Source organism: Melitaea cinxia, chromosome 3, assembly GCF_905220565.1.
Source record: "Melitaea cinxia chromosome 3, ilMelCinx1.1, whole genome shotgun sequence".
NCBI lineage: Eukaryota > Metazoa > Arthropoda > Insecta > Lepidoptera > Nymphalidae > Melitaea > Melitaea cinxia.
The window spans coordinates 8,868,584-8,888,091 of record NC_059396.1 but is presented as its reverse complement, the minus strand read 5'-3'; the positions used below and the strand labels follow the sequence as shown (position 1 = coordinate 8,888,091).

The window sequence follows — 19,508 nt, the reverse complement described above, 5'->3', positions numbered from 1 at the left end:
CACCTTCGAAGTTGTTTCTACTCATCTGTAATGTTTGCCCAAGGTAGATATACTCCTGAATCACTTTTAGGGCAATATCTTTGACATAGTTGGTTCGGGAATTATGAGGTCGTTGACCTTGAAAGATCTAGTAATAAAAGTCCCACAAAATTTTCCTGTGAAGTACAGTTAACTTTTATGCCAGTGCTGTGCTATCTGCTATACTTTTATATTATATGGGATAGCGTTAAAAACATTCAGGATGAAATTGATATTCAGAAATATTCATAATATACTCGTAAAATAAAACCTTTACAATAAACATTTTATTATAAAAGATTGATTACAAAAAAAAAAAAAAAAAATATAACAAATCGCTTTACGGTAACATTGGTTTATAACTAATTAATACATTATAGTTCGTGAAAATTTAAAATATAGGTAAGAACACTGTTTATATTTTTATCCTTCATTTTGTTCATGCACTTATACTCATTCACCCCCTAAAATGTAATTACCACATCCCTATTTGCCTTATAAAAAAATATATTGAAATGACATTAAATATATGTACTCTCGATATTCGTATTTTAATTTTTTTTATGTTTAAAATGATAAATTGGTATTTGTTTTTAGTGAAATAAATAGTAAATGAAGTTTTACAAATGACACTTCCAGAAAAATGTTATACGTTCACCTGAGAAAAAAAAGCATCATTATTTGAAAATAAAAATAAAAATTCTTACAATGTGTTTATTATATCTAAAATACAGAACACCACTAGATATCCTAGTATAAACTTAATAGTCCTTATTATAATAAATTGCTTTGCAAGTAATGCTATAGTTGTACGTATTTTATCGTTGTCGAGATGGTAGAAGCAGTGTGAGCGCTGTCATTGCGTCAGGGAACAAGGAGTGGTAATTGACAAGAGGTACATATGCTGCAGTGATAACACGGCCTGCAAACCAGCGCCCATGTAGAGAGTTTACAGAAGCTACGGCTGTCGCTATAGTAGGACACTTGCAGTACACATTTCCTTGGGGTGAAGCTTTGTCAACATATACATGTAGTACACCTCCGTGTTTATTACATTCACTGATGACGTCATCTCGAATTTCAATATCCCAACTTGGATTTGTTTCACTGTAAAGCAAAAATAAAATATAAATAAAAACAAAATACATCATTTGAAAGTTTCTATATTAATAAAACTAAATTCATAAAAATTTATATCTAAAAGCAGAAAGTGATCACATCTGATACCAATGTTCAGAAATGTTATTGAGAATATAACCATCTTAATGTGAAAAAAACGATAAAACACAATGTGAAATTTTCAAGTGTAATTGTTTTTTAATAGTTATATATAAGTATAAAACTTAAAATACAGCAGTCTATCGCCGAGTTGCACGAGACAAAATTAAAATTTAAGTAGAGATTAAACTAATTTAATCACAAGAATTTCATACAATTCTTCCGATTAAATTAGTTTAAGCACTACTTAAATTTTAATTTCTTTTCGTGCAACTCGGCGTATACCTATAATACATACTATACCTATACATGCAAATAAATAAAATTGGAGTGTCTGTTTGTAATATTAAATAACCGCGTTTTACTAAATGCATATAGATGTATACATGGTACATATACCAGAAAGCATTTTTACAATTTTTGTCTGTCTGTTTGTTTCGGCTAACCTCTGAAACGGCTGGACAGATTTTGACGGGACTTTTACTGACAGATAGCTGATGTATTATCTAACTTACTTCTATGTATTGTCTAACTTAGGCTACTTTTATTTTAGAAATTTATTTATTTTATAACTCTGCGAACTATACAATAACTGTTAAATTCCACGCGGACGAAGTCGCGGGCACAGCTAGTAGTAAATAAAGTGAATCACATAACTAGAATCTTTTAATAAATGTTCAAATTTCAAAACATCATTTCATTACTCAAAAAACATTTATGTAATTTATGATTATGAAATCAACTTAGGCTTCGATCCCCGCACATGACAAACATTTGTATTGGCCATACAGGTGTTTGCCGTGGTCTGGGTGTTTGTGCAGTTCTTGTGGGTCTCCCCACCGGGCCTCGGAGAGCACGTTAAGCCGTCGGTCCCGGTTGTTATCATGTACACCTGCAGCGATCGTTACTCATAGTAGGGAATATATCCGCCAACCCGCATTGGAGCAGCGTGGTGGATTAAGCTATGATCCTTCTCCTACATGGGGAAAGAGGTCTATGCCCAGTAGTGGGATATTACAGGCTGAAGCGAATATAATTATTTAATTATAATAAATAATACTGGGAAAAACAATGTTACCTTTAAATATAGAGTGTAAAAGAAAGGAGTACTACCTTATATAAGGATTCAGCTGAAAAAGTATCCACCAATAAAGTTCAAAATTCGACCGAAATGGCGATAATATGACTAAAAGTATGATATAAGGAGAGAAATTACAAAGAACGTGAAGTATGCCGAGTTCGAAATATATGTTAACAATCTAAATAGTTACTGTGAGATAAGTTTGAAAGTGAATGTGTATAAAAGTATATATATAAAAAAAGTAAAGTGTATATAAAGTGACAATTGTGATAAAAATTATAAAAGCGAAAGTATTTTATTCCGTATATGTATCCTCATATTCTATAGTTTTTGGGCCTTATTTGAAAATTACCCTTGTGCTACAACAGCGCCTTTTCACGCAAAAAAGGCGTATAAAGACGTCGAGTTGCGGAAAACAGCCCGTGTTTAACAACAGTAGCGCCTCCCATTTAATGACTGCACAGACAATCTGATATGCAAAGACAGCACTTCTTTCTTGTACACTCCATAACTTGAAGTAATAATTGTATTTATTTGCAAACAAAAAAAAAACCCGACTGCAATTACATGGATCAGCTAGTTATTATTGTTATTTACATTGCAAGTTGATGAAAAAATGGTCAAGTATTTACTTGCGCATAATTAGAAATAATTCAAAAAGCACTAATCAGACATCCATTAAAATAAGAATCATCAGTGAAAAGTTACGCGGTATAATACAAAGTAGATCAATGAAAAAATAGTCATGTAAATGTGCATTATTAGCGATAGCTCAAAAAGTACTGGTTAGATCTTAATTAAATTAAAAGCCACCTATCTATTAAAAAAAAAAAGAAAATAAAAGGTTGAAATTGGTCCATTCACCCTAGCAAAAATTCTGAGGTAACAAAAAAATAAATAAATTACAATTGAATCGACAACATCCTCCTTTTTTGGAAGTCTTTTAATAAAAATAAAAATGCTGCACAAATTAACTATTAAATACGAAGTCGCAGACAAACGCTAGTTAAACTATAGATATAATACTTACGTAGCTGGATCAAACATATTATTGAGCATGAAGCACTGAGTGGCTATTGGTGGGGCTACTTGTGGTTGTGGAGCAACTAAAGTTGACCCTGCGCCCATAAGGACTGATGCTGCAGCTGGTGGTATCTGTATGAAGCAACAATAAAAAGAATTGTGTTAATTTATACAAAATAATATTTAGAATTCATGTGTAAGGGTTGACCAACTTAACGATTAGAGCAAATTTTATGATTTTTTAGTCTAGTTTTAAAAACTATTTTTGCATCATAAAAGTAAATAAATTCCGGTTACAAAAACATCATCTGTTTATAACAATTACAAATATTCTTTTAATTGTGACATGAAATTAAGTAAATAAATGCAAAATAAAATAAATAATAATATCAAAAAAATTAAGGTTCATAACTTTTTAATAAAGAACACTTAGATTTCATAATTAGACTAAAATTTGGTATTTATTTACATTGTGAGTTTCTAGTATATCGAAAAAGTGTTATGGAAAAGTAGGAACTCCTGCCACAAGTATTGTTACTAGAATAGAAATCTAAATATGCTACATGATGTTAACAATGATAAAATATCATTACCTGTAGTCCAGTGCCTTCAGCCAATTTAAACATAAGTTGAAGGCGGCCGGTTGCACCAAGGTCAACACCAGCACGGTCCAATTCATCAGCATCAAAGCGTGTGCTTGATCCTCCATCTGTTCTCTCTGTTACATTACCTACTTTCATGGGTCTGCCTGCTAATTCAAACCCATTTAGCTGTTCCATAGCTTTCTTAGCATCAGCTGCATGATGAAACTAAAAATTTTTTTTTTATTATTTACAGGCAAGCAGTTGAGACAAGTGATAAAAGTCTGTTTGCAACTGAAAAAATTATTCATTTTTGTAGCATATATGCATCTATAGTCTATTCTCTATTCTATCTAGTCTATTCATGAATTGGAATCAGAAAACCTGAATTCAAGTCTATATATACTTAACTATAATTCAAGTTTTCAGACAATGCATTGGTGCAACGGTGAAAGTACTGGTTTGTGGCTATTGCAGTGGCAGTCGCGAGTTCGATCCCTGCACATGACAAACATTTGTATTAGCCATACAGATGTTTGCCTTGGTCTGGGTGTTTGTGCAGTCCTTGTGTGTTTCCCCACCGCACTTTAAGCCGTCGGTAGTTATGTTGTAACCTGATAGCGATTGTTACTCATAGTATATCCGCGCATATATATCCGCCAACCCGCATTGGAGCAGCGTGGTGGACAAAGCTTTGATCCTTCTCCTACATAAGGAAAGAGGCCTACAGCAATGGGATATTTCAGGCTGAAGCGTATGTATATATATATATATATATATATATATATATATATATATATATATATATATGTCAACACTAGCGCCGTCATACGCAATTAGAAAGGAATTTATAAGCAACAGATGCAACGATCGCGCCACCTAGCATATTGTTCGATAAGTCATCTACCCTCATTTATTATATTACTCGAGTTATTCTGACGTGTACGAAACGAACGGTGCAACCGCCGCTAAGGCAGTCTTGGCTCTGGCTTGGCACGATACACTTGTTGTATCCTGCTAGTTGCTTAACCTAGACTCGTTCAATAATTAATTTGTGCAAACGAATTAATTGTTATCTATTACGATTAATTTGGCTAGGCGAGACGTATAACTCGAGCAGTGAAGGTGAGCGTTGATACGTATCTCAAAGGAGATCTCCATAAACCTACACCTGGGTCGCAAGTCCTAGGCACTGCTCTGAGTTACTCCCTATGCCACACGATAGATTGGATCGGATCGCATTACAATTTTGTTATAATCATTTTAAGTACTATCTACATAGTATTGTAAAGAGTGCGAGTATAACCTACGCCCGTGCCCTGCAAATATAGAAAAGGAGCTTCCAATTCAGTCGAAAGACTACATCAGAAGTGGGATGAACCTAGTACGCCCGAGCGACGTCTATGTAAAGGGTTGAAAGGGCCTTGTACGCCCGGGCCATGGGTAGCTGGTTGAAGGGGCCTTGTACGCCCGGACCACGCTACAGAGTGAGGGTGAAAGGGCCTAGCACGCCCGACCCACGGTTGGTAGCTGGTTGAAAGGGCCTTGTACGCCCGGGCCACGCTACAGAGTGAGGGTGAAGGGGCCTAGCACGCCCGACCCACGGTTGGTAGCTGGTTGAAGGGGCCTTGTACGCCCGGGCCACGCTATAGAGAAGGGGCGAAGGGGCCTAGCACGCCCGACCCACGGTTGGTAAGCTGGTTGAAGGGGCCACGTACGCCCGGGCCACGCTATGTTAGGAAGGGATGAAGGGGCCTAGTACGCCCGACCCGCTAGTGCATTACGGTCTCAGCGTTTTGGTCAGGAATAGCCGAACAGTTATTACAGTTACTCGTTACTGTTGTATAGGTCGGGAGGAGTAACGCCGAGTTGGCGGATGCACGACATGAACGCACGAGGTCATGCGATTGTCAGGGCCTAGCTATTTTAGATGTTACATAGTTGATGTTGCCCGAAAACCGCTTGTATTGTCGATCGCTTGTATCAACAGTGAAGCCGGCGCAGCACGCAGCGAGCGGCGCGTGGACGTGTGCAGCGTTCAACCTCCGAAGGGCACATTACACGTGTTACGTGTAAATTGTCAGACTCAGGTCCGTGGGTAAGCGATGTGAGTTTAACTCTGGCGGAGGTCGTGGTCTATGGAGACCGTTGTTGTGATAGAGTCATGTGATTGCTCTTCGGCTAGAAAGCCGTGGTGTTAGAGGCATTTACTCGGGGATTTCTGTAAGTTTGGTTGTAACTTGTTGTCGAAGTCTATAGTATTGGTTGTGATGACGTTGATGGTACATGGCTATGGTATTTATCTGTAGTGATTAGTTATGATTGAGATTATTGTAAAGTTCTTCCTTTTACGTTGAGTTTGACTGAGTGGTACAAGGCACTGTTGTAGCTTTTTCTTCTACTCAAGGCTGACCATCACACGAGGGCGTGTGCTAGCAGGATGGCCGTGTCAACACTAGCGCCGTCATACGCAATTAGAAAGGAATTTATAAGCAACAGATGCAACGATCGCGCCACCTAGCATATTGTTCGATAAGTCATCTACCCTCATTTATTATATTACTCGAGTTATTCTGACGTGTACGAAACGAACGGTGCAACCGCCGCTAAGGCAGTCTTGGCTCTGGCTTGGCACGATACACTTGTTGTATCCTGCTAGTTGCTTAACCTAGACTCGTTCAATAATTAATTTGTGCAAACGAATTAATTGTTATCTATTACGATTAATTTGGCTAGGCGAGACGTATAACTCGAGCAGTGAAGGTGAGCGTTGATACGTATCTCAAAGGAGATCTCCTTAAACCTACACCTGGGTCGCAAGTCCTAGGCACTGCTCTGAGTTACTCCCTATGCCACACGATAGATTGGATCGGATCGCATTACAATTTTGTTATAATCATTTTAAGTACTATCTACATAGTATTGTAAAGAGTGCGAGTATAACCTACGCCCGTGCCCTGCAAATATAGAAAAGGAGCTTCCAATTCAGTCGAAAGACTACATATATATATATATATATATATATATATATATATATATATATATATATATATATATATATATATATATTCATATATATTCTATTTTTTTTGGAACAGTCTTATTTAGTAAACCAATATGGCGTACTTCCAACCACAGACAATAGAGTAATATTGTAAGTTTAGTAAAGTGACACAAAGAGCAAATGAATGAACAATATGAATAGCCATAGACAAAAGTAAAATTCATTTTATGTTCAATATTTAACGATATCATATTGCTAAAATTATTTCAAAACCTGATAATACATATATTGAAAAAAAAAAAATATCAAGCATGTTTTTAAAAGACAACAAATTTATATTTCGTTTATGTAAAATGATCGGTAAAAAAGACAATAACACACAAATAAAATTTACAACACAATAGACCCGTGTCTTGAAAAAAAAGTCGACCCTATTAGTATTATTGTCACATTGGTATTTACTATGAATAAAAAACCCTTGCGCCGGCGCGGCGGCACACTCTCTAACATCTAAAGAAAAGGACTAAAACATTGTTTTTCACGAAGCTCTCATTGGGTAATCTGAAGTCTCATTCTAAAGTCCCACAAAATTTTTCTGTGATCTACAGTCAACTTTTATGCCAGTGCTATGTGCTATACTTTTACATTACATGGGTTAGTGTTATGAATGTTGGGAAAATGTTCAGGGTGATATTGACATTCCGAAATATTCATAATAATTATAAATAAAAACTTTATAATAAACACTACTAAATTACTATAAAAGATTGACATTTGTAATATTTTCTACGCATTTTTTGCAGTCACTATAAAAAAAAAAGACAATATATAAAACTTTGTAACAAATCGCTTTACGGTAACATTGTTTTATAACTTATCAACAAACTATAGTTCGTGAAAATTTAAAATATAGGTAAAACGGCCTATTTTTATCGCACATGCTGTTCATTCACTTATACTCATTCACCTCTAAAAATATTATGACCACATCCCTATTTGCCTTTTAAAAAAAGATATTGAAATGTCATATTCAAAAATATTAATTATCTGTACTCTCGAAATTCGTATTTTAATAGTTTTTACGTCTTTAAAATGATAAATTGAAATTTCTTTTTAGTGATATAAATAGTAAACGGAGTTTTACAAATGTCTGTAAGCTAATGTGTTGTGAAAGTGTAAATACAGAAAAAAAATGTGAATTACATGTTGACAGCGGTTTGTTTACTAAATAAAACAATTCCTAAAAATAGACTATATATATAGTTCTGAATAATTACAATTCTAAAAATTATACTCACTGTTAGGAAACCATAACCTTTACTTTTCCCTGTGTCTGGGTCAGTCATGAGTTGAATGTGATCTATTTTACCAAAAGGTTCAAATATGCCTCTTAGCATATCTTCAGTGATGTTAAAATGTAACGATCCAACATATAATCTAGTGGGTCCATTACTTGTCTTTGGTGCTAAATTTGGCAACGTGTTTCCTACTCTATTTTTTTCAGCTTGAGTATGTTGGACAATTATAGGAACACCTAACAATTTCTGTCCTGTCAATCCAAGAGCCTTAAAAAGAAAATAACTAGTTAGTTGAGAGACAAGAAAATGTATTAAATACAGTCAATAATACAGTATAATTTGTTGACTTCATAATTATCAACACATAATTATGTATATTAAAGGACTACTTACTAATGGTACAGATTCAGCATCTTTAAATTCTATATAAGCTATTCCTTTAAATCTTCTGGTTTTGTTACATGTAATTAGTCTTACATCTCTCACTTTACCCACAGACGAGAAAAATTCCTCTAAGTCTTTAGCTCTGATACGCTGAGACAACTGCATGCAAAAAACTGTGCGTAAATCTCTCTCTTCAGGAGGCAAGTCATCCAGTTTTGGTTCTACTCCTCTTGACTTTGATCTATATTCAGTCCTTTCCTTTTCGTGACTATGTTCCTTTCTGTGTGAACGGCTGTCTCGACTTCGTTCTCGTTCACGACTGCGCTCTTTGTCCTTACTACTACGTCTTTTTTCTTTATCCCTGTCGCGTTCTCTGTCCTTGTCACGATCTTTGTCTCTGTTGCTGCGGTCCTTTTCACGGTCACCACGATCACCACGGTCACGGCGATCTCTATCCCTGTCGCGATCCCTGTCTTTTTTATCTTTATCATCTCTATCCCTAGAACGTCGCGAATCTCTATCGCGTGATCTTCTTCGGTCTCTCGATCGACTTCTCCTTTAAATAAAAAAAAAAAAAAAAAAAAAATATATATATATATATATATATATATATATATATATTATTAGATATTTAATGGAATAATATTATATAATTTTATAATCAACCATTTGTTTTACCTTCTACTGGACTCTTTTTCTTTGTCTCTGTGCTTATCAGAATACTTGTCCGACCGATGCTTTGAAGAGGAAGTGTTATCCTGTCACACAAAGCACAAGGTAGAAGCAGCGCCACAGCAACACACGCCGAGTGAATAAATACAAATTGCATTAGTTTATTGAATTAATTTTATAAAACAATCTGTGAGTTTCCATTAATGACATTCACAGAAATAATGTCATTTATGCAAATCACATATTTTGGTCGTTTCCTATGCTACAGATGACTGCTTTCACAGTCTATGTTCATCCTAGTGGTGATTGTTTAAGTCAGTCCCTGGTTCTACACTTACCATTTGGAAAACCATTGACTAATGATGGACACTGCTTTAAGATCACAGGGATACTTCTGTAAAAGATTTAAGACCCATCAGCTTATGGTCTTTTTGAATTTTATATACTGACTTACAATTCATTTTCTATCAAAATGTTACTTTAAAATATATTCATATAAATTAATGTAAGATGAAAAAATTAAGTATAGTATAGTCGATACCTCATTTTGGTCAGGTCGGTGATGTATGCTGGACAATTACCACAAAGTTCTATAAATACAAGAAATGATTCTCAAATTTAATTTTGTTTTCATCAATTATCAGCAAAAAAACTGTTCAAAGATGCCATTTTTCCTTCTATCTTACATAAAATAGTTTTTGACATCTTTGATCAGTTTAACCCATTGAATTATTATAACAATGAACACCAGTTGTTCATAATATTTATGTAAGATTTTATTGTTCACATTCATTAGTACAAAATGTCAACTAAAATGTAAAATCACACCTCATAGTGTTTATAAACCAAGACTATATATTACTGAAAACTATGTATTTAAATGAAGTAACTAGAAATAAATCCCACTTGGCATAATTTACATTTTTTCTAAAACATTCACTTATTATGTGAGAAAATTAAAACATGAAAAAACATAAGACTATAATTAATTCAAAATATCTATATACATTTTGTACTTACAGTTTATAACTGATGATGGATTACAAATTTACTTTCATATCATATTCTTTTGTAATATACAATTAAATCAATGTCAATAATTTTTTACTATTTTCTACATAGTCGATTAATATTTAAAGGAAAAAACACCTTATTCACTTACCGATTTATTATAAGGAGCCTCTAGCATTGCTTCAACATCCAAATCTTCAGCCATCCTAAAATAGATGCATTTTAATTGTACTACAATTCAATTTTAGTTTACTTATATTTTAAGTATGTATATATATATATATATATATATAAGATTTATCTATTATTTTATTACATATCATCAGCGATACTGCAATACTGCATACATCAAAAAAATAAAAAATAAATTATGTGGTGTCATAGGACACCAGCCGGCCTAGCATGCATACAACGAGATATCTCTTGACGAGAGAGAGAGATAATGTCTACATCGAGTATTTTCTCGATTACCCTAACATGCGCACTACGAGAGACAAAATTCTCTTCCGAAGACTTCGCCTTGTCGAGTAGAGAAACATTATCAACCATAATCACAACTGAATATCATTCTTATTTCTTATGTCGTAAAGTTGAATTTACAAGGTTATTGACCAATCGTGCCAAACCGGGATGAGCCAACGTTTGTATAATTTCAAACGAGTGACACATGTTTTATTTAACAATGTTCTCGGCCTTTTGGCTAAGATAAAAAGTATATATCTAATTTAAAAAATCTAATATGGAAAATAAAACGGCGTAAGTAAATGAATTTAATTATTTATGTAAAACAATATGCTCGTGTTGTGCTTTATATCTTGTCGCACATTAGATAATTGTAATTCTATCACGCATTGTTTTTTTTTTTTTTTTTTTTAAATTTTTTGAATTTTTGATTTTTTTTTTTTTTTTTTGATTATTGATTTTAGTTTTATTCTATTTAATTTTATTTTTACTTATTGATTTTTTTAATATAATTTTGTTTTGTTTTTTATTCTGAATGTTGTCTTGTCTTGTTGTACTAACCCAATATGGACTTATACTTTGGTCTGAAATAAAGTATTATTATTATTATTTAGAATAAGAAGCAACAGGGCGCAAATACGTTTTTTGTGTCATTATATGGCACACTTCACTCGACTTTTCGCATTTCCCGCTCTTCGTATACCGAAATTATATAATTATAATAGGGAAACGCCATGGTATACAAAAAATAGGCACCCGGTTTTATTTTTTATTTATCGTCTTTCTCGTCGATAATATTGAAAACGAGAAGTTTCTCTTCCTAAAACGACAAAATTCGACAAAATTACGATGTCATGTTAGCTTCCGTAGAGATAAATATCACAGATCACTAATATTTAATGATTATCTCTTCTATTGACGTAACGAGAAGAGTATCGCGTGCACGCAAGTTAGCTACTGTAGACATAGAGAGATAATACGAGAAAAGGGGTAGACAAAATTTTGTCGTGGCGCGCATGCTAGGCCTGCTGGTAGGAACAAAGTTCCTACGGATAGTATAGAAGCAGCACAATTTGAAAAAAAAAAAAAAATGTTGAATATTATATTTATTTTCTAGTTCTTGATTTTTTTATTTTGTTGGTGGTTTTAATTAAATGCACAATTTGAAAAAAAAATGTTGAATTTTATATTTATTTTCTAGTTCTTGATTTTTTTTATTTTGTTGGTGGTTTTAATTAAATACATAAAAGTATTTAGGAAATTTAGTATTTTAGAAAATAACAAATACCCTAAAATAAAATAAATCAACCAAAATAATAGTAATAATAATAATTCAAATTATTAAGTGAAATAAAAAAAATGTGCCTATTTATTTTTGTCGACAGTATAAAATTACATAAATAATTTAAAAAAAAGTTTACTAGTAATATTTTAGTTTTACAAACGGTCATATTATACAGTTGTGTGACTGATATTACGTCACTTTCGTTATATATTTTTCTTACGGTTTTAGTATCCCCCCTTTTTCAGTTTGGGCGCCCAGCCAAATGTCAAGAAACTTCGTTCCAAAAAAAATTTAATAATAATATTAAATTGATATTTCGTGTGTAGAGATTATTTATAGCAGTTGGCATAGATTAGTTGAGTGCTTCTGCTTCTTCCCAGGGGAAGTGCTGGACTCCTACTGGGCGCGTCCCCCAGGTGGCGGATAGGGAAACGCCGCGTGCGGCTAGTCGGGGTCTCGGGCGGTCTTTGGACCCCCGCGGATCCAAAGCCAGGGGTAGAGCGCGAAAGCGCATTTGGGTGCCGGGGCCTTTGGGCTGGCTCCTAAGGAAGGGAAGGGAAGGGAAGGGAAGGGAAGGGAAGGGAAGGGAAGGGAAGGGAAGGGAAGGGAAGGGAAGGGAAGAGAAGGGAAGGGAGGAGACGGGAAGGGAAGAGAAGGGAAGGGAGGAGACGGGAAGGGAAGAGAAGGGAAGGGAGGAGACGGGAAGGGAGGAGACGGGAAGGGAGGAGACGGGAAGGGAGGAGACGGGAAGGGAAGAGAAGGGAAGGGAAGGGAAGGGCCTCTGGGTCGGTGCCGGATCAACGGACTCGTTATCTTCCGCTCCGGAGGTGGGTCTCGGTCTCGGATGTCTCCGGGGCCAGGGGGTGAGTCTCAGTCCCGAATCACTGGGGGGCGGGTCCGCGGACTTAAGGGGGTCTCGCAACTCGTCTCTCGGCCCGGGGCGGGACGGGTCTCGGTCTCGGATCACCGGGGGCGTGTCTTGCGGACCACTAGGTCGGCAAACAAGCGTACGGCTCACCTGATGGTAAGCGATTACCGTAACTTATAGACGCCTGCAACACCAGAAGCATTGCAAGCGCGTTGCCGACCCAATCCCCAATCCCCCCCAGGAGCTCTGGTCACCTTACTCATCAACAGGAACACAATACTGCTTGAAAACAGTATTATTTTGCTGTGATCTTCTGTAAGATCGAGGTACTACCCCAGTCGGGCTGATCCATATTTTGAGCAGGAAATTCCTGCTGTGCCCTACCTCAGGTAAAATCAGTTAACTTATGGTTTTCCCGACTCGTTTCGCACTCCGAGTCGCAGTCTGGTAAGCCCGTCTTTCGGTGGCACGTAGGCTGCCGACGGAGAGGGTGTGGCACTGCGGCGCGGTGCGGGGAGGGGACGGGGTGGGTGAGTTCACTTGTCTACTTCGTGACGCGAAAGCGCGGGGGCAGGTGCGCTCCGGGTACTGCTCTGATTTGGAGCTTCAGAGTGGACCTGTGAGTAGAGGCGCTGTGATGGTGCGGAGACGCGGGGGTCGGTTTTTCTTCTCCCACGCTATGGACGGTGTGGGTGGGTTCGCTCGCATAGGCGCTTTCCCTAGTGCCACTCCGGTCTTTGCTGACTCACGTTGGCACTATCTGGACCGTGCGGGGGCAACCTAAGCGCCAGGCAGACGGCGGTCGATTCCGGGGGGGTTTTGGCCAACCGTCAAATCTGCCCGGGTTGGTGCGCGCAGTGGCGCCGCACGCCACCCACAAGGGAAGGGCCCAAAGGGAAGGGAAGCATGAAAAGGACATGACAGACAAGAATTAGTATATCGAAAACCACGGGATTAACAGTCATTCAAAAGTATTTCCAAAACTGAGTATGTGCCGTTTTGTTTGTTACTCATGAATATAAAGGATTTTTTCAAGACAAATCAGTCTTTAAAGTAAAGAAATGTTAATAATTGAATTACTATTATTTTAGCTACTCACTGATAATGCTAATAAACTGAAAACCACAATACTTATATTACAAAATCTAGTATAATATTTTAATACTAGCTGTGCCCGCGGCTTCGCCCGCGTTGAAATCAGTGTTTCACAAAGTTTTCCCAGCGAACTTCCAGTGAAACTTTCATCAAAATCGGCTTAGTCATTCCGTAAACCTTCCTCTTGAAGCACTCTCTCCATTGGTGAAACCGCATGAAAGTCCGTTCAGTAGATTTTGAGGGAATCGACCACATACACTTTTGGGAACTTTGTTTTATAATAAACTAACTGTTGCCTGCGACTACGTTCGCGTGGTTTTGAAGATATGCATTACTATTAAGATGTTTAACGCAAACTTTTTTTTTATTTCAGTCACTTGAAATGCTTATCACACTGAGTAACTTTTTAAAAGGCACAATTTAGTATAATTTAATAGTTATTTTTATAAAACCTCTCTATACACCACATTTTTAGCTTTATTTTCAGGCTGCAGTATAAATAACCTATCAGGAGAACTTATAGCTGCTGTTTATGTTTCGTACAAACTATCAACCCCAATTAAACCCTCTTAGCGGTGGAATATCGCAAAATCCGTTCTTAGCGGACGTCTACTTACTATAATCTACCTCTCTACCAAATTTTATCTTTGTCCATCCTGGATGGATTAAAAACCGCTGGATGGTCCCATCGGTTTTTGAGTGATGAGTGAGTCAGTGACCTTTCTCTTTTATATATATAGATTACGATACATTATTTGGACACCTCCTCACCATCTATAGAGCATACATTTTAAATTTCAAGTCTCTTACTCAAAAACATAGGACTTTCATATAAACTTCCAATCCCCGTTTTATCCCCTTAAGAGTCAAGTTTCGTAAAAGCCGGTCTTAACAGATGTTTACACCCTATAAGGAACCTACCTGCCAAACTTCAAGTTTGTGACTATTATAGTTTCGGAGATTTCCCGGTTTCGGTTTTAACCCCAAAAGGGAGTTGATTTCTAAAGATACATTATTTGGACACCTTCTTACCATCTATAGAGCATACTTTTTAAATTTCAAGTCTCTTACTTCAAAAACATAGGACTTACATACAAACTTCCAACCCCAATTTTACTCCCTTAGGGGTCGAGTTTCGTAAAATCCGGTCTTAACGAATGTCTATGCCCTATAAGGAGCCTTTCTGCCAAATTTCAAGTTTTTAGGTGTTATAGTTTCGGAGATTTCGTGATGAGTGAGTCAACCTACCATCCCCCGTTTTAACCCCAAAAGGGAGTTGATTTCTAAAGATACATTATTTGGACACCTTCTCATCTTCTATGGAGCATACATTTTAAATTTCATGTCTCTTACTACAAAAACATAGGACTTTCATACAAACTTTCAACCCCCGTTGTACCCCCTTAGGGGTCGATTTTCGTAAAATCCGTTCTTAGCGGATGCCTACGTCCTATAAGGAGCCTACTTGCCAAATTTCAAGTTTGTAGGTGTTATAGTTTCGGAGATTTCGTGATGAGTGAGTGACCTTTCGCTTTTATATATATTATTATAGATCAGTTATGTGGAATCATAAAATCAAGTTTTAAAATTTCAGAAAAAACACTAATCAAGAATTAACGAAACAAAAACTTTAATTAAGAATAAGTAATTGTAGTGGTAGTAGTTGTAAATAAAATAGTTCAATTTAGTTTCATCATCTCCAACAATCAAAGAGGAAGTAGCTCTCTCATCTTAGATACAAAGCACAACTGCAGAAATACCCAAATCAAAAAAAAAAAATCCCAAATATTGTCCAACACTATTGCCTTCATAATCAACATACAACCTATGGGAAGTAGTGACTATAAATGGTTTCTGGGAAATGCTTTAAAACATTATATATTAAATTTAGAATGTGTAAGCAGGCCAAATTCAAATTAAAAAAATGTAGTGTGCACATTTTTAAACTACCATAGAGGAATCAAGTGAAGTCATGATTCTTCTTTCAGTGACACATTGTGATCGCGAACCATATCCAGTATCTTTGAAATCCCTGCTTTAAAGATACAGTAAAAGAAAAGGAAAGGCTATTCTCGAAACCTGGGAAAAGACAAACAATATATTGGGCTTAAAAAATTGAATAATATCCTGAAAAGCTATGGGTAAATCACATGTACTTATTATCTGAGAACAAATTTTCACGTTTGGATCATAACATGGAAAAAGAAAAATGGTCAATTTCGATAAATTTTGGAATATGAAATGCCGCGAGTATTTTAATCCACAAGTTAATTATTGAAGGGTTTAACAACAAATAAATCATTAGAGAAAGACCTACGTAATGTCGTAGTCATGTTATAGTTCAGTCGACGTAAGACGTATAAATAAAGAAAATATTAAGTTTTTTCTCTCTTATAAAATTCGTCACTGTACTTACGACCCTTTTTGCTACTGTTGGTTAAAGGCCTTCTACACGGTCGGGATCGACCGCCGACCATCGTGTCCTTGGTCAGGTTGATATAAAAATGGACGGTGTGGATAACGGTTGACCCGACCAATATTTGTTTGATGTCAACGGCCTTGGTTGGTGATTTGCCATGTCTTTGGGACATTGGATCCGATTTATACAAAGAAAAGAACCAAAAAACTTCACTTCACTTTAGCATAAAAAAGTTATTGCCAAACTCACCTTATGTTGCTTTAAAAGGTAAGGAGCCATCGCTTCAAATACCAGAAAAGAACTGACAAGTTGAGTCAACCACCGACCGTGTAGAATGAATACAAAAATTGGTTGACCCGACCAAGAGCACGACGGTCGGCGGTCGATCCCGACCGTGTAGAAGTCCTTTTAAGCGGTATTGCAGTATCAATGACGATATGTACCTACCTGGTTTAATTGTTAACTTATAATACAATGCAATGTCAGTAATTTAAAACATTATTTTATATTCACAATACGAAGTACTTAACCTTTAAAAATAAAGACTTTAAAATCAAATAATGCCATATTGTTGTCAAAGTCAGTATTACAAAATGGCGTACTATTACTGGATCATTCGATTTCTATACAAAATTGTAACTTAGATTAAATTAAAAATAAAATTGTTACCTTAGATAATATTGATCTTCTGTTAACAGTTTGTCGTGATAATATTTCAATCAATAGCTTCCAATGATTATCTGTAAATAAAAATTAAGAGACGCTTTCTTTGAAAACGTAACTCGTATGTGATATAGACCAACTTATAAATCAGTGTGACCAGATTTCATTTAACGAATCTACTGCTTAAAGAGGTTAAATAGTACTAAATTCTACCAAATTTAAAAGAGAACGAGAAAATATTAAAAATCTATAACATTTTTTCGCTGTTATGTCTCAACAAAGAAGTATATAATTGTTCTCTTGATTATAACGATAAAACAATAAGATGAACAAAGAAAACATCATAAATCAATCAAAGATAAATCAATGTTTATTACGTAAAATTAAAATCTATAGAAATATAGGTATTAATAAATTATGATCAAGTTATAGTTCTTCTTCTTTATGTTGGGTAACATTGTCATAAAGCTATTTTGATTGCATTAGTTTGATTTGAATACCCTATTTCTTAGCATCTTTAACCTATTCTACTTTTTATTGAAATTTTGTGTTTCACTCGGAATTGGTAACTGTGAGAAGCCTCTAGATTCCAAGGACAATAATATTCACTCCTTAGGGCCTATCAAATACAGGTTAGATTGGCTTGTTTAATAAGAGGCAAATATAAAATGCTTTCGGGAATTACCATTTATGTACTGAATGTCGCAGGACAAAGAGCGATCGGCAGACCAAAAAATGGTGTGAGTGAGGATATGAGAAAGAAAGGAGTAAGCGCTGAAGTGACGAATAATAAAGAGGAATGGAAGAGGAAAACATGTTGTGCCAACCCTAAATAAGTGGGATAAGGGTAGGAAGATGATAGACAGTTAAATTTAGGTGCAAACAGTGCTACAAAACTCAAAATTCGTATAATTTAAGTTTCATGTGCTAAAATGGAGTAAAATCGGGAGATTATACCCTAAAATCGTTTTTATCGGTATTTATTCGCCAAAATCGGGAGTTCCACGGATAAATAGGTAAGAGATCAGAGAAAATCCATTCGATGAAAAGGGTAATATCCCGCATTTTTTCGAGAGATTTGCAATATGAAGAAAAAAAGTACCAGCATAGTTGAAAATTGTGAATTCTACCAAATTATACCAAATAATTTTTACCTACTAGATACTGTAATCGGTACCTCAAAATCTACCAAAAAAGTAGAAATCTACTAAATCTGGTCACGCTGATATAAATTTAATATATATTTAAAGGAATATATTCCTTTGAGTTTGTATATTTGTATAGTACCTTTTTTTATAGCAATAGTCTTAGGCAGTAGTGTTAAGTATTGTTTTTTAAAGAGATTTTTGACACTTCATAATAGTCATATATAAAAGAAATTTTTAATTTTATGTATAGGAATTGGTAAATAGCTTTAAATGTCATTTCTTTGTTTTCTCAGGTAGGTTAAAGGTTTTTATAATTATTTTGTATTATAATGTATATAGAAAAATTGTATGATAAAATCTTTGTTTTTTCAGAGCAACACATTGTATAATTTTTCAATTCCAATTTTAAGTAATCAACTAATGTCCTATAAAACGACATTATATATATATATATATATTTAAAAATTAAGGAAAGTGGAGCTGTTCCAAACTGTACTTGAGCAGTTATAAATGCAATTTGAGCAGTTCTTTAACACTTTGAGCAATTTAAAATATTGTATACATCAAAAGATATAGGAGTTTGAAAATATTGATAAAAGAATATTTTTCAACGGCTTTTTTGATTTTTAATTAAATAATTTGAGGTGAGCAATTTAAAAGGACAACGTAGTTGAATTGTGCTATTGAAAATGTATCGATTAGCATTTTTTTTTACAAATTATTATTTTATTTATTCAAATAAATTATTTTATTTATTCAAACTATTTATATTTATTTAAAAATTAAGGAAAGTGGATCTGTTCCAAACTATACTTGAGCAATTATAAATGCAACTTGAGCAGTTTTTTAACACTTTGAGCAATTTAAAATATTGTATACATCAAAAGATATAGGAGTTTGAAAATATTTGATTTTTAAAAAAAAAATTTGATTTTTAATTATATAATTTGAGGTGAGCAATTTAAAAGGACAACGTAGTTGAATTGAGCTATTCAAAATCTATCAATTAGTATTTTTTTTATTTCAAATATCATTATTTTGCAGGCTGGGGTGGGGTAGGTCTCTATGACCTACAGCATAGAGCCACAGATTATACACTTATATACTGGTATAGAGCATAGTCATAGATTATACACTGGTAGAGCATATAATTACAGATAGGGATGGGTAAATGAAAAAAATATATCGATATATATCGTATCGACATTTTAAAAAAATATCGATATATATTGAATAAAAAATATCGATATTTCGATATATCGATATTTTTACTACAAA

General features: G+C 34.9%; 1 protein-coding gene across 1 annotated transcript; it reads right to left on the bottom strand.

Annotated features, from left to right (window-relative positions):
- Nucleotides 1-718: 718 nt before the first annotated feature.
- Nucleotides 719-17,231, bottom strand: LOC123669396 (RNA-binding protein 39). Its single transcript, XM_045603003.1, has 8 exons — nt 17,089-17,231; nt 10,442-10,496; nt 9,286-9,365; nt 8,617-9,163; nt 8,224-8,490; nt 3,934-4,149; nt 3,348-3,472; nt 719-1,125 (listed from the first exon to the last, which is right to left on the bottom strand). The coding sequence occupies exons 2-8, from the start codon at nt 10,493-10,495 to the stop codon at nt 837-839; spliced, it is 1,578 nt and encodes a 525-aa protein (XP_045458959.1). The 5' UTR covers nt 10,496; nt 17,089-17,231; the 3' UTR covers nt 719-836.
- Between the last annotated feature and the right edge of the window lie 2,277 nt (nt 17,232-19,508).

Excerpts from the sequence above, each read along its gene's own strand:
- LOC123669396 (XM_045603003.1), bottom strand. The coding sequence starts at position 10,495 with ATGGCTGAAGATTTGGATGTTGAAGCAATGCTAGAGGCTCCTTATAAT. Across the intron at positions 8,491-8,616 it reads ATGCTGAATCTGTACCATTA|GCTCTTGGATTGACAGGACA; the intron begins GTAAGTAGTCCT and ends TTTCTTTTTAAG. Across the intron at positions 4,150-8,223 it reads AAGGTTATGGTTTCCTAACA|TTTCATCATGCAGCTGATGC; the intron begins GTGAGTATAATT and ends AAAAATTTTTAG.